This window comes from Danio rerio, chromosome 24, assembly GCF_049306965.1.
Source record: "Danio rerio strain Tuebingen ecotype United States chromosome 24, GRCz12tu, whole genome shotgun sequence".
NCBI lineage: Eukaryota > Metazoa > Chordata > Actinopteri > Cypriniformes > Danionidae > Danio > Danio rerio.
In genome coordinates, this window is record NC_133199.1 from 14,036,443 (window position 1) to 14,059,937 (window position 23,495).

Consider the following 23,495-nt stretch of genomic DNA (forward strand, 5'->3'; position numbering starts at 1 on the left):
CGTTTCGGAAGTGTTAATGCAGACCGACAGAGACAGCGCGCAGAAGTATAAATGCACAGCCACGCGCGTTGCATGCGCCGTGGGTTACGCCGGTCACCTGACGCAGAAGTATAAATCAGGCTTTAACTTAAACATGCCAACTATTGTGCTGTGAATCACAGACTCGAATTGCCTTCACATTGAGTACTTGCACACTAGTAGTAGCTGTTACATTTTGAGTGCGTGGATTCATTTGTGTTTTCTGGGCTTCATTATTTTTCTTTTTGTACCCAATTCATTGTTTGATTTGCTTCCTGTGGGAAGTTTATTCTTTTTGAGTTAATTGATTATTATTATTATTATTATTATTACTGTTTTTTTTTTTTTTTTTTTTTTTTTTATCTTGCAAGGAGATTTTTATGAATCGCTCTTGGGGAATTTCCGTGTTCTTCCAGGCAGGCCGTTAGTTGTCCTGAGTGCAGGGTGTGTGTTGTGTGCTCACATATGCTTGTGTGTGTGGTGCACTTGCGGTAAGACCATTTGTAATTTTGTAGAGTTTAGTGCTACGTAACTAGTTTACCTGCCACCATGGTAAGCCTCTACGTTGTAAGCCTCATTGTCGTTGTTATTGTGTTCTTTATGTGATTGTGTGGCTACTATCAGTTAACAAGTTTTTAAAAAGTGATTTATATTGGATAATTAAGGAAAATAATAAAGTTTTTTTGTATTTTTGGTATTCACGTCTCATGCCTTTTTCTTCACACAAACCTCCTAAATGTTGGTATTTTACTGACTTTCTTTAAGGAAATACCGTTGTAAACATGTTGTTAAGTTAATAACTTAAGAATGGAGTGACAATTTTAAACTTCTGCGGTTCATTCATGGTCGTTTGTGTATCTAGCTTAACTGCATTACTATTGACTTCTTTTCAAGAATGTTTTTATATGTGCTCACGCATACATAGGGCATAAAAACATCAAATGTACATCTTCAACACATTTCTGTCACGCTTAATGCCATTTTGTGCGTTGTTACCCATTTGTAAAATAAAATCGGCACTTCTCCTTTAATTCGAAGCAAACTAGCGAGGGAATCCCCGGAGCCGCCTAGCCTACTCTGCCCGGATGCTAACGGCAACACAGGACGGTTTCCATAAGCTCTGGAGAGTTTCTAAAACATATCTGGTGAGTAAATGAACATATGCCTACTTGTAAAAGGCTTCCTGACTAAAACATATGATTGTTTGTTATTAGTGTATGTTAATTTGGTTATTTTAAACACCACGGCCCTTTTAAACTGGTTCATTCGTGGCCGTCCATATAACGTTACCGTTAGTCCATAGACTCGCGTGATAACGTACGCTTGAATTATATTAAGTGTTGACAACCATTAAAAGGCGGAATGTTAACATTAATGTCTTTAAATGAACGCGTTTGCACTTTCTCAGACATTTAACGTTACAGAAGTCTCCCGGAAGTTGCGGGACTAACGTTAACGTTATCCCGCAAATGCACAGAGACTCCCAGATGCCCAAGTAGATGCCCGCAAATGAATGATAATCTCCCGGAATTCGCGCGTCTCCCGCCTAGTCATTAAACACTTTGCACACCCCTCTCCACCGCATCCCTCCCAGCTCTTCAGGTACGTCGCGCGCAAGTCACCCCCACCGCTCTTCAGGTACGTCGCGCGCAACTCATCCCATTGCTCTTCAGGTACTCATCTCTCCCGCTACCTCCCGCAAATCAACTCTGTATCCCCCGAAAATGACTTTTCCCAACTCGGGATGTCTGACGTTAGTAAGTTAGGCTATTTCTGTAGTCAGGAACATCTTAGTCAAGCTTTTTCTCCCGCATGATATTGTGCTTAAAACTATAGGCTAAACTTAGCATGTACTGTACACAACATTTCCGTTTTATTTAAGACAATTTAGTGCGTTGTAAACAGCCACCTGTCTGTAAAAATTAATCCACTGATTAATATTTGAGCAGCCTAATGATGATACAGGTTTGATTTGTTGATTTATTATCAATAATCAACATCTGAATCAAAAGATATCTGAAAAAGTGTGAGGCATACTTTGTGATGTTCATCTCTCTTTTTTATCTGAAGGTTATGCATATGTGTTAGATACTAATTTTTTGTTGTTTTTTTAACAGCCACAGTTCTTTATACAATAACACAAGACCCTGTGACGGTGGCTGATTAGAGACGGATGGTGTATTTCCAGAGTTGGTGAAATGACCAAGCACACCTTCTTGGTCATATGTGGTGATAATAATGAAGGTATGTTTGATAAAGTTCTGTATTTGTTTCACAATAAGCTGAGAGGGTATTAGAGCATTAGAGAATAACAAATGACATGAAGGTAATAAGTTTTGTATTGTGGGTGAACTGTTACTTAAATAATGTTTTGCTCTTTGCTTTGCACTTTTCCTCTTCTGCTTATCCTAATATTTTAGATAATATTTGGACCTGAAACATCTGCTAGACTCCAGGAAAGGTGGCGTCAATACTGGACCTGAAAGGGCCTAACAAGTTGAATCTGGTAAAGAAGCACGCACGCACGCACGCACACACACACACACACACACACACACACACACACGCACACGCTTACCGAAAACTGTAAGTTTATGAATATTTTTTACACTGTGGCCAATATTTTGGGGAAGTCAGCATCACTAAATGATATCAAAGATTTTAAGCTCCTCTAAATTTTGCTCCAAGTGTTGTGTTAAATTCAGGATTCTCGACAGACAGCTGCCTGTTTTTCCAGTTCTAGTCATAGTGGTTAACCTAATTGTTTTTGGAGATCCAACAGGGATGTATGTGTTTTTTCTACTTTTCCATATCCTGTCACCTCATCCAGCTGGGAGAGTCAAGTTGTGGATCATGATGAAGATTTTCAAAAGGTGAGTTTAGATTTCTTGAATGTTTTATTTACTTTAAATGTTCTTTTAAATATATCATAGAATTTGATTGCAATTTGTTTTCAAACCTGTTTCTTAGCCATGCTGGAGTCTTGAAGAGTTCTTAGATGAGCATCGCCCTATATCCGTGCATCAGGAACCACCAGACGAGCGATCAGCAGCTACTACATCGTCATGGATAAAAAGGTCATCCTGTGGCTGGGAAGCACTTCATTCACAGGACATGCTTGATGAGATTTCCTAGCTCCAGTTTGTTTTCACACAAGTTTACAGCATTTATACCTTCATTTAAACTGCTGTGTTTGATATGGAGGACCAAGGAAACACCAGAAGTGAAAGATTTGCACGCCAAGTTGTTTAAAATGTAATTTCATAAGAAAACTATGCGTTCAGAAGAAAACTATGAGTGACGATATGAACTTTCAAATTGCTCTGATGAAACATCAAGTTTGAACCAAAGGACTGAAACAGCCTTTTTGAGCACTGGTCATACATATTTTGTTGATACTGTCTGTACTAATAAAACATTTAAAGCATATTTGACATTGTTGCATTTTAAAAACTGAATGAATTGTTGAAGTGGTGGATGTTTTCAAATAAAATGTTTTTTCTTTTGTAATTTACAGTCTATTTGACCTTTTTACCATATTTACACTCAAGAGAGTTGAATAAAATAACAATATAATACACCAGGCGGTGTTAAATATAGTTACATTTTTAACTCTGTCCAGAGTTAAAATTAACCCTTCGGTGTCAATGTGCCAACCCTTTTGAAAGTGTTGATTTAAGTCTGTTTTTAGTGGACCCCATGAGACACTTTCAAAGTGTTGAAATTAACACCCATAGAGTTGTTTTGGGTCCCCATATTTTGCTGTGTGGGTGTTTCCCAGAGATGGGTTGCGGCTGGAAGTAAAAACTTGCTGGATAAGTTGGCAGTTCATTGCGCTGTGGCGACCCCGGATTAATAAAGGGACAAATCCGAAAAAAAAGAAAATGAATGAATGAATGAATATATGTATATTTACTATACCACACCTGTCTTATCTGCCTCTGAGCTAACTTACCTGAACTGTCTCTATCAAATGTCCAGTCTGCATCATTCTCTTGGTCACATAAACCCATCTCATCCTTACTGTCATCTGCAGAAAGAGCCAGTTGTGTCCTTTTCTTCTTTCACTTACCATAGAACATGGTGGTGCTCACTAATACACTGTTCCCTGTTCTGAGATCTATTCAAAAGTAGTATTGCCATTTAAACTGGATTTTATGCATAATGCAAATTACATTACCACAGCTAACCCATTGCAATGTTGCATTTTCCATTTTTTGCAGTATTTCCATTTGGCAACACACATTTGATCGATTTACAAAAAAATTATTTGATAAAACATTGAGTGGTGAATATGTCATAACTTACTAAAGTTGATTTTTTCAGATTTGTTTGAGGATGTGACAAAATTGTATGCTTTGTTCTTAATGACGTTTATATTTGCCTTCAGCAACTACTCACAATTAACACCAGTCTGTCAGAAATAGCGCAACAGAAAAACACTGCATGTTATGTGACATCATTGGCTACTCCAAGGTTTCTTCTTTCCAACAAAAAATAATAATAAAGTTGGTTGTAAAGAAGTGGCAGGGAAAATAACTTAAGTATCATGTTGCCATATGGTTTCACCGTGCAGTAGTAGAGGGTTAAGATTAAATGTAAGATTTTAAATTTATGAAATTTTCAGTTATTCTTCTTTCTGTTTTTGACAATCGAGTACATTTGTTGAAATAAGCCCATATACAAATTTAATTCAAGCACTTTCAATGACCTGTGTTTGTTTTTAAGTATTTTCAAGGCCTTGAATCTATATGTCTGATATTCAAGTACTTTTAAAAAGCTTGGTACCCTGAATTTATGAACGACAAATAGACACACACACACACACGCACGCACACACACACACACACACACGCACAAGCACGCACACACACACACACGCGCACACACACGCGCACACACACACGCGCACACACACACGCAATTTCAAACATGTTCCAGTTTTTAATAAAACAGTTATCCTTTTTTTTTTTTGCCATTTTAACATTTGTAAGGCATCATGCATGAAAAAGGCATACAAAAGCATATGTACCTCCTTCCTAAAATAAAAGTTTGAATTACATTGTGCAGATTAAAAATAGATTTTTTTTTTTTACAAATATATGGAAGAGCTGACAGTCAATCCAAATAAAAGGATCTTATATGGCAAACACAACCTGCTTTCACAGGATTTCATTGTAAACATGAAATCAGCCAAAAAAAAAAAAAAAACTAAACAAAAATAGAAAACATTAGTTCATGCTTTGACATTAAGGAGGTTTATCATAAAGCATGCAACCAAGTCTTAATATGATTTTCACAATGTCAACATTCCTTAAACACAGAAGGGAGTGATATTCCATAACTGTTTCAATAATAATGGTTAAGACCATAACGCAGTATGATATGGCTACTAAGCGATGAACAGAGAGACAGACGGAATGACGTCCTAAAGATCTAGTCCCCATGTTGTCCTGTAGAGGGTAGTGTTGACTAGTCTCTGCTGAAGACTGCAGGGGAGCGAGATTTGGTTTGGCACAGGAGATTGCAGGCGTGCGTGTGTTGTGCTATACCACGTTGAAGACCATTGACAGATACTGCTCGTAAGACACCTGGATCCAGCCGTCCTGATCTGTGTCGTATCGCCGAAAAACATCGGTTAATCTCTGTACAAATCAAGATACAAGCAGCAGATTAATGGTATAGATCCAACCGACAGTTCATCACTAATGCTGTGCAGTTCTGAAATAAAGAATCTCTATCAAACTGATGTCTTCTTTTTGATGATTTTACTATTTTGTTGGGTTTTTGTGCTGGTACTTTGGCTGGGTTTGGCCTATCATACCCATAGTTCTTCGCATTGAGACCTGCTGAAGTTAAACAATTGGTCTGTGCAAGAAACATGATGGTTTACATGAAACTTTGATGAATAGTAGATTATTACACTTTATATGGATTAATGTAAATCATTTGTTTAGTGGAATGAAAAAGTGTTTGCCCCTTACTGATTTCTTATTTTTTGCATATTTGTCACCCTTTTAATGTTTAAGATCATCAAGCTAATTTTAAAATATTCAAAGGTAACACAAGTAAAGCTATAATACACTTTTTAAATGAATGATTTTATTATTAAGGAATAATAAAATATGAAACTACATAGCATACTACATAGTATCTTTTCCCCATGTTAAAACATAGCATAACTCTGGTTTATCATATGATTACTCTGAAACCTGCACAAGAAATCACTAGGACCTGCCTGACAAAGTGAAGTGGACCAAAAGATCCTTAAAAGCTAAACATCATGCCAAGATCCAATCAAAACAAATGAGACAGAAAATGGGGATCTAGCCATCTGGAAAAGGTTACAAAGCCTAAAGGCTGATTTAAACTTTCACCTGACTACACATCGCAGACCTCCGCTGACTGTGTGCGCTTCTCATGAAACAGTTGAGACTTTTATACTTGCTGTATTCACTGTTGTGATATTCTTTTTAAAGACAAAGGGTGGTCAAAAGAAACCCACCATAAGGTCAGATGGATAAATACAGAAGTAGAAAGTTTCTAAAACTACGTCATGTCATTAATATTGCTCAAGATTTTTTAACTAATTATTTAAAAGTATTTTTATAATTTATTTTAATGATTATGAATTTTTTTTTAACCATTCCAGATTTTTAAAATCAAACTTTGATGCATCACCTGCTTTTGTTTATACTGTACCTCGGACAGTCCTACCTATTAAAGTCAAATATAAATGACAACAGAACATGGGATACTCTACAAATATATATTTTTATTATGGCAAGAATAAAAGCAAATAATAATAATAATAATAATAATAATAATAATAAGTACACATACTAAAAAATACTGACTTTTTTATATAGCCCACTTAACAATCAACACATTACTGTCTGGCTAGTGTGTCCCCTACTTATAAGCTAAAATACAAGAATGGTCAAACATTCCTGACCATTATTACCAATCAAAAAAACACTAATGCCTAAAAACAGGGCATCAGTATATTGTAAAACGATAAAATATTCCTTTCCAGTTATCAAAGAAATCATTTGTTACGTCAATTCATTAAGTAGATATTAATCTACTCCCTATGATCATGCATGGAAGGATCTTCAAGATGTGTGTACAGGCGTACCGGTTTCAGACAAACATCTCTTTAAAGTGATTCATATTCAGCTCAAATCAAATGTGTTGCTGTGTGAACTGTTCGCTTGAGTCTCAAAAAATTCTGTGTGCTCCGCCAGCCGAAATTATGTCACTCGCACCCAAAGCAAACACATCGATGACATTACATTCACCACGCTCACTTGAGCAAACTACCAAACGTACCAAGTATAAACAATTGGCAAAGACATGGAACAGTTGGTAACCTTCCTAGAAGTGAATGGTTGACCAAAATTACTCAAGAGTGCAGAGATAACTCATTCAAGAGGTCACAAATTACCCCACAACAACATCTCAAAAACTGCAGGTCTCCCTTACCTTGAGTTAATGACGTCACCATAAGAAATAGAATGGCTGTTTTGCTCCTTAAGGACCTGAAAGACTTGCTGTGATAAATAAAACCATATATTCTGCTGTGTAACAAAATTTCCTCAAGGAGATTTGAAGCACATTCCGTAAGTCCACTTCTGAATGGCGTTGTATTAGAGTCGTTGAAAGTTATTGGAAATGGATTATTGAGGTTGTGGCTCAACCAGTTATTAAGTTTAGGGACAAACACCTTTTCATACAGGGCTATGTAGTTTTGAATTTCATTTCCTTTAATAAAAAAAAGCTTTATTTTTAAAACTGCATGATGTCTTTCCTTGTGTTATCTTTGACTAAAGTTTAAATTTGTTTGATAATCTGAAACATTTAAGTGTAACACACATGGGGGAAAAAGAAATCAGTAAGGGTACAAACACTTTTTTACACCACTGTATATCATCATTGAATGCTTTAAGAATATAACTGTGAAATATTTACATCATTGTGTGTTTATGTAAGCAAAATGTTAAATTACTCATTTGTATAGACCCCCAAAGGGGACACAATGGTGGAAAAAATGCAAGACATGAGAAAAGCTTTCTGTTTCTGGTGTTCTCAGGCAAAACATTTGCACTCCTTTATAAACATCAAACAAACATTTCCTGTTCAGTTCCCTTCTTTCAGTGCTTGGCAGCTCTGTACATTCACTACACAGAGCAGGTCATGTACTTTATTAATCTTTAATATTTATTATTTATTACTTTGAACTCTGAAAAATGTTGAATGCACCAAGTGAGCACTCTAAAACACTTAATATTTTAAAAAATATTAAATAAAGACCAAATGCACTAGGCAGAACCTACAGACAAGCAGAGGCTATAATACAAATGCAAGAGCTACTTTGATACAAAACCATCAAAAAAAAAAAAAAAAAACAAAACTTAAAATATATTCTGCACACAAGAAGATAAACTCAGAATGTTAATGCAACTCATTTAATTGCACATTTTCCTCCAACAGAAATAATCAAAATCTTTGTTAAACAAAAGATACAAAATAAATGCATAAGAGTAGGATTTATTGACATGCCCTGATGCAATCATGGACACTGTGGTAACAAAGAAATAAGAGCAGCATATATTCCTGAACAACACAAACTATGTACATAAAATGTCTAAAAAACTGAGGAAAAAAATAGCCAGATTTTCTCAATTGCCAAAGGCTATAGATTACATTTAAACATAAATTCATATATACTGTATATAAAATGTCTACAAAAACATTGATGGAAAAGTGAGATTTTTCCAAATGCCAGAGGTTATGGAATAGAGATAAAATGGTTGTAAATATTTTTCAATTTGTGCACAAATCAACTGATTGGTTAGTTAATTTTGCATGAATTATTATTTTCACTTCCAAAGTGACAGCTATCCAGGACCACATTTTGATTAATTGGAAATTTAAAAAATGTATCAAATATATATATATTTTTCACACAAAAGCAACTAAATAACTTCAAATGACTCAAGCGTTGTTAGTCAGATGGACGTTAGTCATATAAAACAGCTTGCACAGACCACTTTTATGAACTAGTAGGGTTTAATGTTCTTACTTCATATTGAAGTTTAAGAACCAACAATCCCCATTTACTTACTTTATAGAAAAAGAGCGGCCAGGACTTTACTCAATAATTCTCCCTTTGTGTTTCACAAAAGAATAAAAATCATACTGTAACTGCGTGAGTGTGTGTAAATATAGCACTTTCCTTTCTGGATGAACTATTCCTTTAAAGAAACTGCAAATGTTGCACATAGCACAGATCATTACCTGTAGTACAATGCAGCACTGAATGAAGTCATCAAAAGCCACTTGGCCTCTCTTCTGACGGTCAAATTTCTCTATCAGTGTGTTGTAGAACTGATCTGAAAGACGATAACCTGCACAAAGAGAGAATCTTTCAAAGTTCAGCGTTTTTCTCAATGGGGACATTTATAATTTTACATCAGCGGCTCCATCGGTTTATTTGTCCTCTTATTGCTTTTGTGCATCAGTGCCTCTTCCTCTCCTTCCTTCAGGATTTCCTTTTAAACATCTACCCGAATGCATCTATCACCTCCGACTTTCCATGAATAGCAGTCAATAAGTAAGCATTACGAACTCACCAAAGCCGGTGAGAGCCTGTTTGAGCTCGTTCTTGTCGATAAACCCTGAGTTGTCCCTGTCGTAGGTGCGGAAGATGTTCTGCCAGTCTGTAATGTACTTCCAAACGCCAGCAAACTCATTGAAATTCACTCCACCTTTGTTCTCTCGATCAAACATAGCTGAAAAAAAAAAAAAAAATGGGGCAATTTGGTCACCTTTAGATCTCAAATTCACATTTTGTTGATGTTTTATAATGCTTGGAAATATTGTTCTTGCTTTGCTTTTTGATATAATCATTTCTGGCAAACCACTCTTTCTGTGTATCAGAGATTTTACTTGACTTAAAACTTCACTTTTATTAATGTATTAGTATATTATTAAATAGTTTTGTAACATTTTATTTTAGGGTTTACTTGCTACACATTCCCTGTACTTGCTCTAGTAATTACAATTAATTATGGATAATTACATGAAACCCTAAACCTAACCTTTATTGCAATTAAGTAAAGTTACTTAGTAGTTAAATGAATAGTGTCATTGTAACAATGACACCTTAAAGTGTAACCAATACTTTTTTTTGTAAATAATGTATTTTTTAATGCATGCAATTAACACAAAAGCTTTACTATATTAAAATAATGAAGCACAAATAAATGACTGAAGCAAATGTCAAAACACAATGGTAAGATAATAAGAAAATTTGCTTATTAATTTTTAATGGATGAGAATTGTAATCAAGCTAAAGATTATTGCAATGACATGTATGACATCACAATTGGATAGTAGATGTGTTAGAGTGAGATATGTTTTGTTTTTTAGGCATAGTATAGTTTTATTTTAGCAGATTCTTAATGGTGTAAATTGTATTTTGTAGCATTTATATGTTATGTATCCGTTTTCTACTGGTCTTTTTTACCAGTTTTATCATCCAGTCCAGTCCATTATTATTATTATTATTATTATTATTATTATTATTTCAATTTCTGTCTTGTATTGAACACTAAAGACTAGACTTCAGACTAAAAAAACAAAGCAACCCTAGCATATTGCCAAAAACAAACTTTATCTCATTATACAAATACATCAGAGACAGTGGTATATTCCAGAAGAACTGTCTGAGGTAAGGCATTCTCTGCAGATTCATGAGTTACAAAATTAGGCAAACTGTCAAATAGGTACCATCTTAATAAATCCCATATTTGAAGTAGGGCTGAACGATACATTGTTCGAGCATCAATATCGCAATGTGTGTATCTGCAGTAGTCACATCACAGGATTAGATTATTTATTAAAGATTAAATAAAATAAATATATAACTAAATATAGTATTTAAAATTTTTAATGCAATGATGACAATGTTAGTTTACAATTGATTGTTCAATTTCTGTGCAAATACTGTTAAGACTCCCCAGAAAACCATAAAGCACTGTTTATACATTTGATTTAGCATTTCATTTATTCAGTTTTACTGCATAGAAGACTTGATTATCCCAGTCGATTAAAATTAATAAAATCTTTTCGAACAGAGTTATTCAAATCATTTGGTGAAATAATATTAATATTGCAATTTATATTGCAGTTAGGGCTGAAATATATTGCTCGATATCGCAATGTGACCATTTTCAATAGTTACATCGCGAGTATACACAATGTTAAGTATAGATTATAAACCTTTAGCATTTTGCAAGTGTTTTTGGGGCCTGGGATTGTGTGAGGGTTATAAATGCATTGAGACCTATTAAAATTTTATCATTTGTAACTCTGACAAATTGATAACGATGAATGTTATTGGGTTGTTTATACAACGAATGCTATGTTGACTTATTTTACATTTGATTATTCAATTACTAAATACCTGTGTACAGTTGAATCCTCTGAAAACAAAAAATGTTTATTTCATTTGTATCTTTTTCTTTATTGAACTTATCAAAGCGTGTAGATTGTTTCTTATATTTTATGCACTCCCACACAGAAATATTCCAATCAATATAAAATTATAATTTCTTTCCAAATGTCTATTCAACTCATTAAGTAAAATGGTAATTATATCGCAATATATAAAATCGCAGAGTAAAAAAAAACTTGCAATATAATTTTTTTTTCAATATCATGCATCTCTAATTGCAGTAAAATAAATAAATAAAATCAAAAAATTATACATACATACATACATACATACATACATACATACATACATGCATGCATGCATGCAGGACGGATGGAAGGACAGACGGACAGACGGACAGACAGACAGATGGCAATGTCAGATTTCTCCAAGATCATGCAGTCTAAACAACTACATTCTTGCAGTGACACATCAATATTTGTATATGTAGCAATACAGTAAACGTGGTACTCCACCATGGCACTCTGTATGAAATGCTACAGGAAAAGTAATACAAACTGTGAAGCAGTAATACTGTCAAAATGTGTTGAAATTGAACAGCGGACAGGGCAGGAGGGCGGTTGAGGAGGGGGATCGGTAAAATGAGGTGCTGGATCAGATTTCAAAGGAGCCCAATACAGATCCAGCTTGTCCCGGCACAAATTAAGCCCTGCCTTTACAACAGTAGAATTATGGCACTTTTTCTTTAAAAATCAGTAAATCAGCACATTCCTTTATTTTTCCAGACTTTGATGTAATAATTATTTTTTATATTAATACTTTTATTTAGCAAGTGTATGTTAAATTCATAAAAGTACAATATCACAAAAAAAAAACATTTTAAACTAATTGTTTAGAACTTTCTATTTATTAAAACATCATGAAAAATGTACAATGGTTTGCAGAAAAAAAAAGTCATTGCAATGGGGTATCTGCACAGACTTTTGATTTTCAGCCAGCCAGCCCCAGGTCTTTCCATTACAAAATTGCCATGTTTAATATCTGTTTTCTTTAAAAATCTGAGATATTCACTGGCTGGTACATATACGATATGAAGTGGGTCTCAGACCGGACAAGAAGCACTGGATTAAATTTTATTTCCCCCTGCCATTTCTCTAAAATATGACAATTTATACCCCAGCATTTTCAATGGAGTTTCTGCGCTAGCCTACTGGTATTGACTGGTACACATTATTTTATCTTATTTTACGCTTGAACAACTAAATGAATGCTTAAGTCTTTTTAACTGAATGTATTGTAATTACATTTCAACATTGATACTGGAAAAGTAACCTTGTGAAATTGTAAATGGTCACTTTAAGATTTCTGGATTTCAAAAAACTGAATTTGGGAATCAGAAATACAAGAACATGAATAGAAAAATGTGGAAATATATTGCAGAAATGTCATAAATGTGCTATTACTGTGCCCAGGTGTGTTTACTCCATACGAGTTGAGTCACCCTTTTCTGTAGTGAAGAATCATTTCACAGTCAATTATTGATTAATTTACTCAAGAAAAGCTCTGTCAGTTTCTGTTGCTTAAGTCAGAAAAAATTCTGAGCTACTGAGGCAAATAGCAACTATGTGATTCCAGTTTGAGCTGAAACAAACAAACTCTTTCTTAGCTTAGTGTGCTAATAGGAAACACCGCAGGTTGTCATGGGAGCTCACAAACAAACAGGATTATGGGACAAAAGAGAGACAGAGTAAACATTTTTGAGATTGCAAAACAATGATAATACTCACAAATAATTGATCTGACGGTCACAGGGTTGAAAGGCGTCCATGTACCTGGAGATGAAACAAAACAAATGAGTCTTCATATAAAAATAAATTAATAACATAACCAACGAAAGCTCGACTCTGATTGGCAGTCATTTCCATAAGCAAATCGCTGACAAATGCATTTAATCTGGCATGTTAAAACCAGCATAAAATGACACTTCCAATGCATAGAATTTTCATTATGACATTTTAAAGCGACTGTTTAATTAAAATATGAATATTATTTTATTACTTACTCAACCCTATGACATTCCAAACCTATATGACATTCTTTCATCTGCTGAATACAATGAGTGGATATTTGTAGGAATGATGGTAATCAAACCTTCTTAGTTACTTTTGACCTCTATTGTACAGACTGTAAAACTAATACATTTCTCAGATTATCTTATTTTATGAATGTCATACAAGTGTGGATTGCGATGAGGACATACTTTTCATTTTTCTTTACATTCTTAAGTTCTGTTAATTTGCCTTTAAGTAAAATGATATAGATATAAAGAGATATAAGATATAGATATAAAGATATTGGGAATTGATTAAAAATATTTACACAGATTACTTATTTTACTATTTTATTCTGTGTTAGTCCTAAATGAGACAAATTTGTGAAAAGTATAATAGCACATTTGGCAATGCTCTTTTTATAGGCCTCAAACAGCACAGTAAAAAAAAGTAGCCTAATATTAAATAGATTCAAGTACAGTACTTGGGTTGAAGATTCAGTCAACTCAAAAAAGCTATGCAGTAAGTTGCCTTACAATTTTGAGTTGGGTCAACTTTTTTTACAGTGAATATATATATATTTCTTCATACAAATAGTAAATACAAGAGAATACTTTTAAATACATTCCTTTTTTTTTTTTTTGCAATACCTAATTTGAATCTAAATGTGTTATCTTCCCATTAAAGAGGAAAGGTAAGAAGAATCTTGTTTTAAGGAATATTACTGTTTTATAAAAATGTTTAAATTCAACAAAATACATAAATATGCCCCAGAATTGCACTCTTGTTAAAATCTGTGACAATTGATTTCCATAGTTCCATAGACCATAGAAAAACAACGGCTATGAATATGTAGTAAAACTGCAAATTTTGTCATTTGTGATTTATGTTTTTATTTGTATTTCTTTATTATTTATTTATGCATTTGAATTGCATTAAGGGACCTTGATCTTTCTTTCAACAACATTAAACCTATAAAAGTTTGAAAAAGTGACTTTTATTAACATTTTAATTTGTTTAAAGGGGTGGTCCACTACGATATCATATTTTTAACTTTAGCTGATGTGTTAAGTAACTGTGTGAACTTAAACAACATCTCTGAATGTAATACTCTCAAAGTTAAAAATGCAAAGAGAGACATTGGCTTTTACAGAGTTAGCTTAGCAAAGCATACAGCAAACAAAGTTTGGAAACTACAAAAAAATATATATATCTGGGTTAGTGAGATCACAAACGCTTCAAGTTAAGCGCATTTACCATGGCCAGAGGTGCTGTAATGTTGTAGCAGAGACTACTAAAATGCTGTTCAAATGCTGCTATTTCCAAAGAGTCTCTTCTGTTTCAATATTGACATGACACAAAGAGAGAAGTGCTTGCAATTTAATTTTGATTATGTTCCAGAGAATTATAAAAAATATATATAGCCAGCATTTGACAAATAACAGCTTCCAGAATATATCTTAGTTCTGTGTTGGATTCGGCTCAAAACTACTTAAAGAAGGAGCAGAACCAACCATAATAGAGAAATTATAAATTTTAATTTGTCGAAATTGATCTATTACATGCACAGTTTTTAGCATTAACGGTATGTTTCATGGACATAAAGAAGAATGTAAACTACGAGAAATGGTGTTTGGCACCATTAACAATTTAGACACAAATTCATATTTATAAGTCAAACCTCTGTAAACAGCCACAATCTTCATCAGCGATGCAGTGTCTCTCTATGCAGCCACTTTCTGTGCGTTATACATCTCAGAAAATGAACTCGCAAAAGATATGTGAACGTTTCATATTACTTACACTTGCTTATTCCAAAAATATATGAACGACACTTTAATTTATGAGAGCAGGCAAGAGGTTCAGCTGTGTCCTCCATGTCATTATTTGTCTGATGCAGGCTCAAATTGATATGGTTAACAGCTACTCTGATTGACAGGGTTTATGTACACAGAGCAAAGCGCGTGCTTGTATGGGTGTCGCGCTTTTCATGATGACATGGAGCTGATTCGCGAATCACAGCACATTATGCTAGCTAACCAATCAGAGCCTCTTAAGGGCGTGCCTATCGGAGGAACTAGGAAATATGACAGTCGTTTTCATGTCAGCTGATTAGCTGGTTGTGTTTATATGATGCAGAGCAATGTGTGCTCATGTTTCACCTGTAAAAAATCACTTTATTTTTTCAGATATCTTGCTTTGATTGGATACAGCTACTCTGCTAACATGAAAACGACATATCCCCAAGTTCCTCGAAAAGGCCCGCCCTCAAGTGACTCTGATTGGTCATCTAACTTAATGTGCTGCGATTAGCAGATGGGCTCCATGTCACGCCCCTACACGCTTTTGTGCTGTGTAAACAGTCAGTCAACTTCATGCCCGCTCTCTTAAAGGGCACCTATGGTAAAAAAAAATCTACTTTTCAAGCTGTTTGGACAGATCTGTGTGTTGGTATAGTGTATAGACCGTCATACTGGGGTGATATGAACACACCCAGTCCTTTTTTTTCAATTTAACTACAAAAAAAAGGGTCGGCCAATTGGAGCTGTTTTCAAATAGATCGCACCATTACGTAGTGTGCGATTCCCCCCGCCCACCGAATTGATTGACAGCTGTGCGCATTAACATGTTCCGGTAGTCGCGTGTATATGTCAACAACACCAGGCAGACATACGCAAAGCAACCGGGAATAAAAGGTCTGTTCTGTTCGCTAGGATCAGCAATCATCATCAAATGTGATTAAGAGTAAGTTTCACATGTTTAAAGTGTTTTAAAACAGAGTATGTGTGTAATTAATTACAGCGTTTTACTTCAACTTTACTTCATCAGCACAGCCGCGTGTCAGAACAATTATAAAAGAAGACGCTTCAATCCCGGTTTGTGGAAGTTAAATCAGGTTTATTTTGTACATTAGCATAACAGATATCCACACTTGAGGTTAGCCTTAACTAGGCTAAGCGCGCTCTGTCTGTCTGCCTGCCTGCGTGTGTGTGTGTGTATCATCTGCGGTGTGTGTGTGTGTGTGTGTTTGTGTGTGTGCGGCGCGTATTGTGTGTGACTCATCAATGCAACTTCACAATACTGATTAGTAAAGGTTAGTTCTTACTGTAGTATCTCACAAACGTCTGTCTGTCTGTTGTCTGACGCAGCTGAGGGAGGAGGCATGTAGAAACAGTGGGCGGGAAAGAAAAAGCTTAAAGGCGCAGTACGACAAAACCACCCCCTGCTGGAAATCAGTATAAGACAGCATCTTGTAAAAAGTATAATGAAAAATCTGATGGGTATTTTGATCTGAAACTTTATATACACATTCTACACTGTTAGACATTTCTGTAAATTACACAGTTATTTACTGTATTTCACCCAGTGTAATACTGCAAATTCCTTTTACGGTAAATAACTGTATTTACCGTTGCATTATGGGAATTTAGTGTGACGTCGAACAACATATACAGCGATGTACTGTATTTGTAAAAATTCGTGTATTATACTGTATTTTCCACAACTGCTTCAACGCCACCTTGCGGCGATTCGACTACTCTGCACCACATTTTGCCTGAGGACCCTGGAGCAATTCTGGAGGACAATTTATTAGTGTGCCTGAAGAACATACTGGATTTAACAAACTTTACTCTGGTAAGCTGAGGCAGTGTTTCATTTTACAGAATGTTTTGTGGACGAGAATAGAACAAAGTAAAGTATAAAGTTGGCTATTATTATTTTCTCTGGCTTGGCGTTATTTTGCCCATTTGAGAAATATATCATCTATTAAGATGTTACCTTTATTTAATTTATTACATTAACACTACTATTACTTTAAATAAGACTGTTTATGACTATTAGCGATTGTCCTCGTCATATCTTTTTATTTATTTACATAGGAACCGGTGTTGCAGCGGGTTTTGGTTTAGGAGGGAACCAGAGGTATGCAGACAGTTTTGGAGGACACTTAGCACGAGACAACGGTCCGGCAGAGAGTGTTTTCCCCCAGAAGAATATGAATGAAAGACCAACAAATAATCCAGGTAAAAGCGCGTCTGTCTGTGCTGACAACACTCGACATTGATTTGAGCACCTCTATTAGCATTTGTTTGCTCGACAACATTGGCTGAAGCGATCTTAAAATGGTAATGTTAACTGTTAGCTAAACTGAGCTAAGTTTATACTGAATTGGACTCAAACTCATTTTAACGTGCAACGTTTAACTTATATTGATTTATACTATATATATTAGATGTTGTGAACTTATTTTTCTCTGGTTTAGAGTAACTTATAACGTTAGCTTGAGAAAATAACATCGCGACGTAACCTATAAGAACGTTAACGTAAATCTATAACGTTACAATATGCATAGAGGTAAAGTTGGTTTTATATTCGCACATTCGTTCATTTAGAAGACTCTATACTGTTTAACATGTTACTTTGAATATTCGATCAGAATTAGCTTGCCAGTATGACTTGAAATCAACATTAACACTGTTTATTTGACCGTGAGCATGTTGTACTTTGATAGTCATTAGCTGCTAAAATGATTTCGCTATTTAGAGTTTGCAAATAATACTTTTATGAAATTAAATTATTAAGGGGGAAGTCTGAATCTGCTAATATAAAACCAATTTTACCTCTATATATTATGCTAATAACCACCTTTTTGCTATTTATTGTTTGCTAATTATTTTTTTATCACAACTCTTGACATTTGGTTTAACATAATTGTTACCATTATATTTTTTTTCTGTTTAGATATGGCACTGGCACAGCAGCAGGTTTTGTCTGAAGAAACAAACAGCATTTCAGAGGAACATCTTGATCAGCACAGCCTTATGCTTAAAAAATAAGCAAGACCAGTAAGCAACCAAGGTAAACAAATAAAAAAAAGTTGTGTGGAGGTTGTGGATTGTAGCATGGTATTCTTATCTGTATTTTTGGCTTTTTTTATGGTCTCAATATAGAATACTGGGAGCCTGCCTGTGCAAACTGGACCTCATACAACAGTAAGTACTGTACATCTATTTGTTTCTTAATATATTAACGTTACTTTTATTACAAAATGTGTCACATGTTTAGTTGCTAGCTAAATAAAAAAATTGTTTTCCCTTTTTTATTAAACCATTTAGTAGGTTTTTTTTTCATCTTTGCTTATAATATTTTTGAGCAGATTGAGGTCTGTCATGGGTCAGACATTTCATAATACAATAATTAGTATTGGGATACATGCATTTGTCTATGTATTAAATGTCTTTTTCCCCATTTCATGTTGCCTAAATATTTTGTAATAAATAAAATAATACAATTTTTTGTATAAATAATTCCAGAGGATGAAACAAAATGCACAGCAACAACCAGAGTGAGCCAGAAGATAGCAGGAGAAGTAGTGAAGAGAATGACAACCATGAACAACAGTGAGTTATCCTTCTTTCACCAGCTAACTGAGAACTTGTATTAGGTGAGACACTCTCAATAGTTTTATCAGTATTCAGTCAGTTTTAGTTTATTAGGAATACATAAAACAAATAGTCTAATCTGTCCTGCAGTGAATCAACCCATCACAAATGCTACAATGTTTTTGTAAAACCTTGTTAGGGAAAAAAATAAACAGGACATTCTGGTTAGTTATCTTTTAAACATGGTAGTGAGCAGGTTATGAGCAGGAGCCAGTTGCTCAGTACCAGCTGAAAACTACCCCAACCTAGCTGCCATGCTTCAAAATAATTAACCAGTATATGATTTTTTTTTTAAACAAGCTTCTTCTGTGCTTATGTTAGTCTGTTTGTCCTTATCCAGAGTTCTTCATAATTCTGGACTGGGCCAAATCCTGACCAGATGCTGTGGTGGTCATGGAGGAGTGAATCCTAAAAGACACACGTGATCAATGAGTTTCCGCATTGATCCAATGGGCCAGCCTGACCACCCGCTGGTGAACTTTCAAGCCTCTGGTGCCTAGACTGCGGCCTTGCACAAGTTTGGCTAGAGGAGAACTGGTCGTGCCCAACTGAGCCTGGTATCTCTCAAGGGATTTTATTCTACACTTTCGTCAGTTGGTGAAGTTTGTTCCATGCCACTGTCGCCACTGGATCACTTGGCTACGATTGGTGGATCGGTGGATTTGCTCTTCAGTGTTTAGACTTTCAGCAGTGACATTTACTGCTTCAATTCTGAAAACTGGACTGAAGCAGCTTCAATTTACAAGAACTTCTATGTTAAGCTGCTTTGACATCATTGATCTACATTGTAAAAGTGCAATAGAACTAAAGATGAATTGCATTTGAACATGTGAATTCAGACCTTGTTGAGCATTTGACACCAGAACTAGTAATATTTTAAAGTTGGGTTGTTTCTGAGTCGGCTAATAGTTACAAATATTTATTTTTCCAACAATATGCAATTCAGAAGTTTAAATTTTTATTGTACATGTATGTTCTAGTGCTTTGTGTGATTTATTTATTTTTAATGTGTTGATTTTATTGCTTAATGTAATTTTCACACATTTTCCTTAAATGCTTTAAGCATTATTAATGTTTTAAAGAATGGAATATTTTGTAATTGTGTCTGGTTTAATGTCAGTAGTACTTAGTACAATTGTTTTTTTTTTCTCAACAATATGCAGGTCAGACACTTAAATTAGTTTTGTACATGTATGTTAATGTGCTTTGTCATTTTCAATGTTTTTTTTTTCTTAAAATAAAATATTTTGAATGATTGAAATGTAATGTTTTTACACATTTTAAGCTTGTTTTAAGCATCTCCAATGTTTTAAATAAAGAGTGTTTATTTTGTTAATATTTTGTAATTGTTTCTTTTTTTAGGTCTATAGTATTAAAATTATATTAATAAAATTATATTATAAAATATTTAGGACAAAATTAAAAGGTTTACAGTAGCTAACTTTTAACTTAGGTTTTTACAGTAGTTAACCATTTTCAGACACTACAGTAACATGTTGTAAACGGATTTACAGTTGTATACTGTAAATCTAAAATACAGTAACTTACTGGCAACAGTGTTGCCAGTAAGTTACTGTAAAAACCCTTTGAAATGTCTAACAGTGTAGAGACGCAAAAGACTTATATTAAATCTGAAAAAAGGGGTCACCTAGGTGCCCTTTAAATAACATCTGACAAGTATCTGCAACGAGAGAAAATGGCATCCGGCTCCTTTAAGAGAGATCGCCATTGTGTGTGTGTGTGTGTGTGTGTGTGTGTTTTTGTGTGTGTGTTTTTGTGTGTATGAACTGTCTGTAGAAGTGTAACACGAGAAGCGCATGTGTACGAGGCCGATGTTTATTTTTATTTTTCTCTGATGCTTGCTCAGATTAAATTATTTTTCTGTAATATACAGTGACACTGTGGACAGAAGAATAAAGCACAAGATGTGGGATGAGAATCATGTATGCTTTGATTTATTTTTCTGCTGCAACACGAACTAGGCAATCTATCCTGTATTTTTTTACTCAACACATTACATGACATTTTTCACATACTGTATATTTAGAAAATGACTTTGTAAGTAATATGAATCGTTCACATATCTTTTGCAAGTTCATTATCTGAAATGTAGAATGCACAAAAAAGCTGCCTATAGAAAGACACGCTTCTATAGGCAGCTTTTCCGAGCATTCTACGTCCTGGTGAAGACTGTGTGCGTTTACAGTGGTTTGATTGATAAATATAAATTTGTAGCTAAATTGTTAGCGGTGCCAAACAGCATTTCCAGTTGTTTACATCCTTGCTACAGCATACCATTAACACTGGACACTGTTTATCAATTTTAACAAATAAAAACACTTACAGGTTGTGGCTCACAATCCACAGCTGCTGCTTGTTGGAGCTGCTGCTCCTTTAAGGAGATTTTAACCGAATCCAGCACTGAACTGGGAGAGATTCTGGAAGTTGTGCTTTGTCAAATGCTTGCTATGTATTTCATAATTCTCTTCAACATAATTGATATTAAACTGTAAGCAATTCTGTCTTTGTGTTGAGCCCTTTAGAAGCCCAAATACAGAAACAGAAGAAGCTCTGTGGAAATAGCAGCGTTTGGACGGCATTTTAGCTTTATCTGCTATAAAATTTCAGCACCTCTGGCCACGCCCCTTTAAATGCGCAAGGTTTGTTCGCTGTAAAAAATACCTTTGTGATCTCACTGGCCTGGTTGCATTTTTTTTTTAGTCCCCAAAGTTTGTTCATTGTAGGCTTTGCTAAGCTAACTCTGTAAAAGCCAAGGTCGCCCTTTGCATTAAACTTTGAGCATTTTACATTCAGAGATGCTGTTTATGTTCAAACTACTACATTACAAATAACCTAAATTTTAAAATATGATATCGTAGTGGACCACTCCTTTAAAAATACACTCTAGACCACCCCTTTAAAGCGATTTATTGTCTGGGTTGGTGTTGTATATTACGCTTCTGCCAGTACATTTTTTTGTTATTTTACACACTTATTTCTCTGTATATTATTTCTTATACATTATATTATTTCAAACTACTAAAATGTCAATAAGTCACTTTGTTATACTATAAATAAATGGAAAGATAAATTTCTTCCATTTTAGATCAAAATGCACAAGGGAATCATTAACAATAAACCAGCAAAACACATTTAGTCATACAACTGTTAAGTTTCCATTTCTTCATTGTATTTTGTAACATGTATAGTTTCCTTTGGACCTTATTTGTAATTCCTATGCTGAGATCACCAGGGAATGACTTTATGACCAAAACATGTAGTAAAGTAAACAAGAAAGACCTTTCAGGTACGCTTCAACAGACACCCTTTACTGACCTTGAGGAACACACACTATATAGGTCACTCTCTGATTCCTGCTCAGTGAACCCTCCCTTTCTGCTTGGCTGAAATAACACTATCATTTGTTTGAGCATGCTTATCTAAGAACACCTATAGTGCACAGTGAGCGTGCTGAGGGTAACAACACCAGAAGACATAGGACTGAAATGTACAGCCGTAAAATAAAGCCATTCTTCTTTGCAATGCTGAGTCACAGCCTCATACACACACAAAGAACTGACACTAGAGAGAGAAGAATGAATTGTACTAAGAACAATCAGGCAATCAGAGAACAATCAGGATGCTCCTCAGATGTTGGACAGGGCCAGATCATAACAGGGAAGGGAAGAACAGAATGGGGGGAAAATAACCATTGTATTGTGTGTGTGTGTGTGTGTGTGTGTGCGTGTGTGTGTGTGTGTGTGTGTGTGTGAGATCCTGCCAAAAGACACATTTTCCTGTGCCACCAAAGTTACCTTGACCATATTAGGTAGGCTGTTGTGGAAAGGTCACTGAAAAGTCACCATCACAGAGAGAATGGATGCTAATAGTTCTGGGCAATATGACAAAAATCTCATATCACAATATAGGTCACCTCATATTCTGATAACAATATAGATATCAAAATATACAATAGTAACAATTGTTTAAATGCAATGAACTAATAGTTTATATTTACCTTATTCTTCACATATGAGCAATTGGAAGATTCGAGCCTTTGGAACCTTTTTGGCTCAAGACTCAGTCTCATTCACTTCCACTGATATTAAGACGTTAAAAATGACTTGTTATGCTTCTTGATGTTGCAAACTGATGTTTTCATATTATATCATTCAACTTTTTATGTATAGTCATAAACGCACTTGTTTATGGAGCAAGTAGGCTGCAAATACTCAAATTACTGTAATTTAGTAGGTTTTTTTTCTCAGGAACTGTACTTTTCTAAGTGGTTTAAAAATGTTTACTTTCCCTTGAGTAACTTTTTAGTGCTGTATCTGTACTTTTACTCCACTACTTTTGTTGAAAAGGCCAGGTATACTTGGTTGGGCCCGCCCAGAAGACACATATCATTTCCGTTCCTGTAGCCGGACATTGCAGTTCAATACAGTCTGACTAACAACTCAATATAGTGGCTTATTGTGTGTGCGTCACAAGGCGTAAGAGTTCATGTCTTCTGTCTGT

General features: G+C 34.8%; 1 protein-coding gene and 2 long non-coding RNA genes across 4 annotated transcripts in view; 2 read left to right on the forward strand and 1 right to left on the reverse strand.

Moving 5' to 3' along the window:
• The first annotated feature begins 1,055 nt into the window (after positions 1-1,055).
• Positions 1,056-3,889, forward strand: LOC137489220 (uncharacterized). 2 transcript variants are annotated; one of them, XR_011008599.2, is made up of 5 exons: positions 1,056-1,163; positions 2,136-2,262; positions 2,439-2,524; positions 2,792-2,891; positions 2,989-3,889. It is a non-coding gene; the product is annotated as an uncharacterized lncRNA (long non-coding RNA). The 2 variants fall into 2 exon arrangements; XR_011008598.2 differs by having other exon boundaries at positions 2,849-2,891; positions 2,989-3,526.
• Positions 3,890-4,942: 1,053 nt separating this feature from the next.
• Positions 4,943-23,495, reverse strand: part of pdcd6 (programmed cell death 6) — a 60,553-nt gene continuing 42,000 nt past the window's right edge. Inside the window, 4 exon segments of the mRNA NM_200950.1 lie at positions 4,943-5,663; positions 9,319-9,428; positions 9,654-9,812; positions 13,267-13,311. Of these exon segments, the coding sequence (NP_957244.1) occupies positions 5,565-5,663; positions 9,319-9,428; positions 9,654-9,812; positions 13,267-13,311 (413 nt within the window). The 3' untranslated portion in view covers positions 4,943-5,564.
• LOC137489219 (uncharacterized) lies at positions 17,510-20,235 on the forward strand. Its single transcript, XR_011008597.2, has 5 exons — positions 17,510-17,555; positions 18,274-18,390; positions 18,483-18,524; positions 18,846-18,932; positions 19,315-20,235. It is a non-coding gene; the product is annotated as an uncharacterized lncRNA (long non-coding RNA).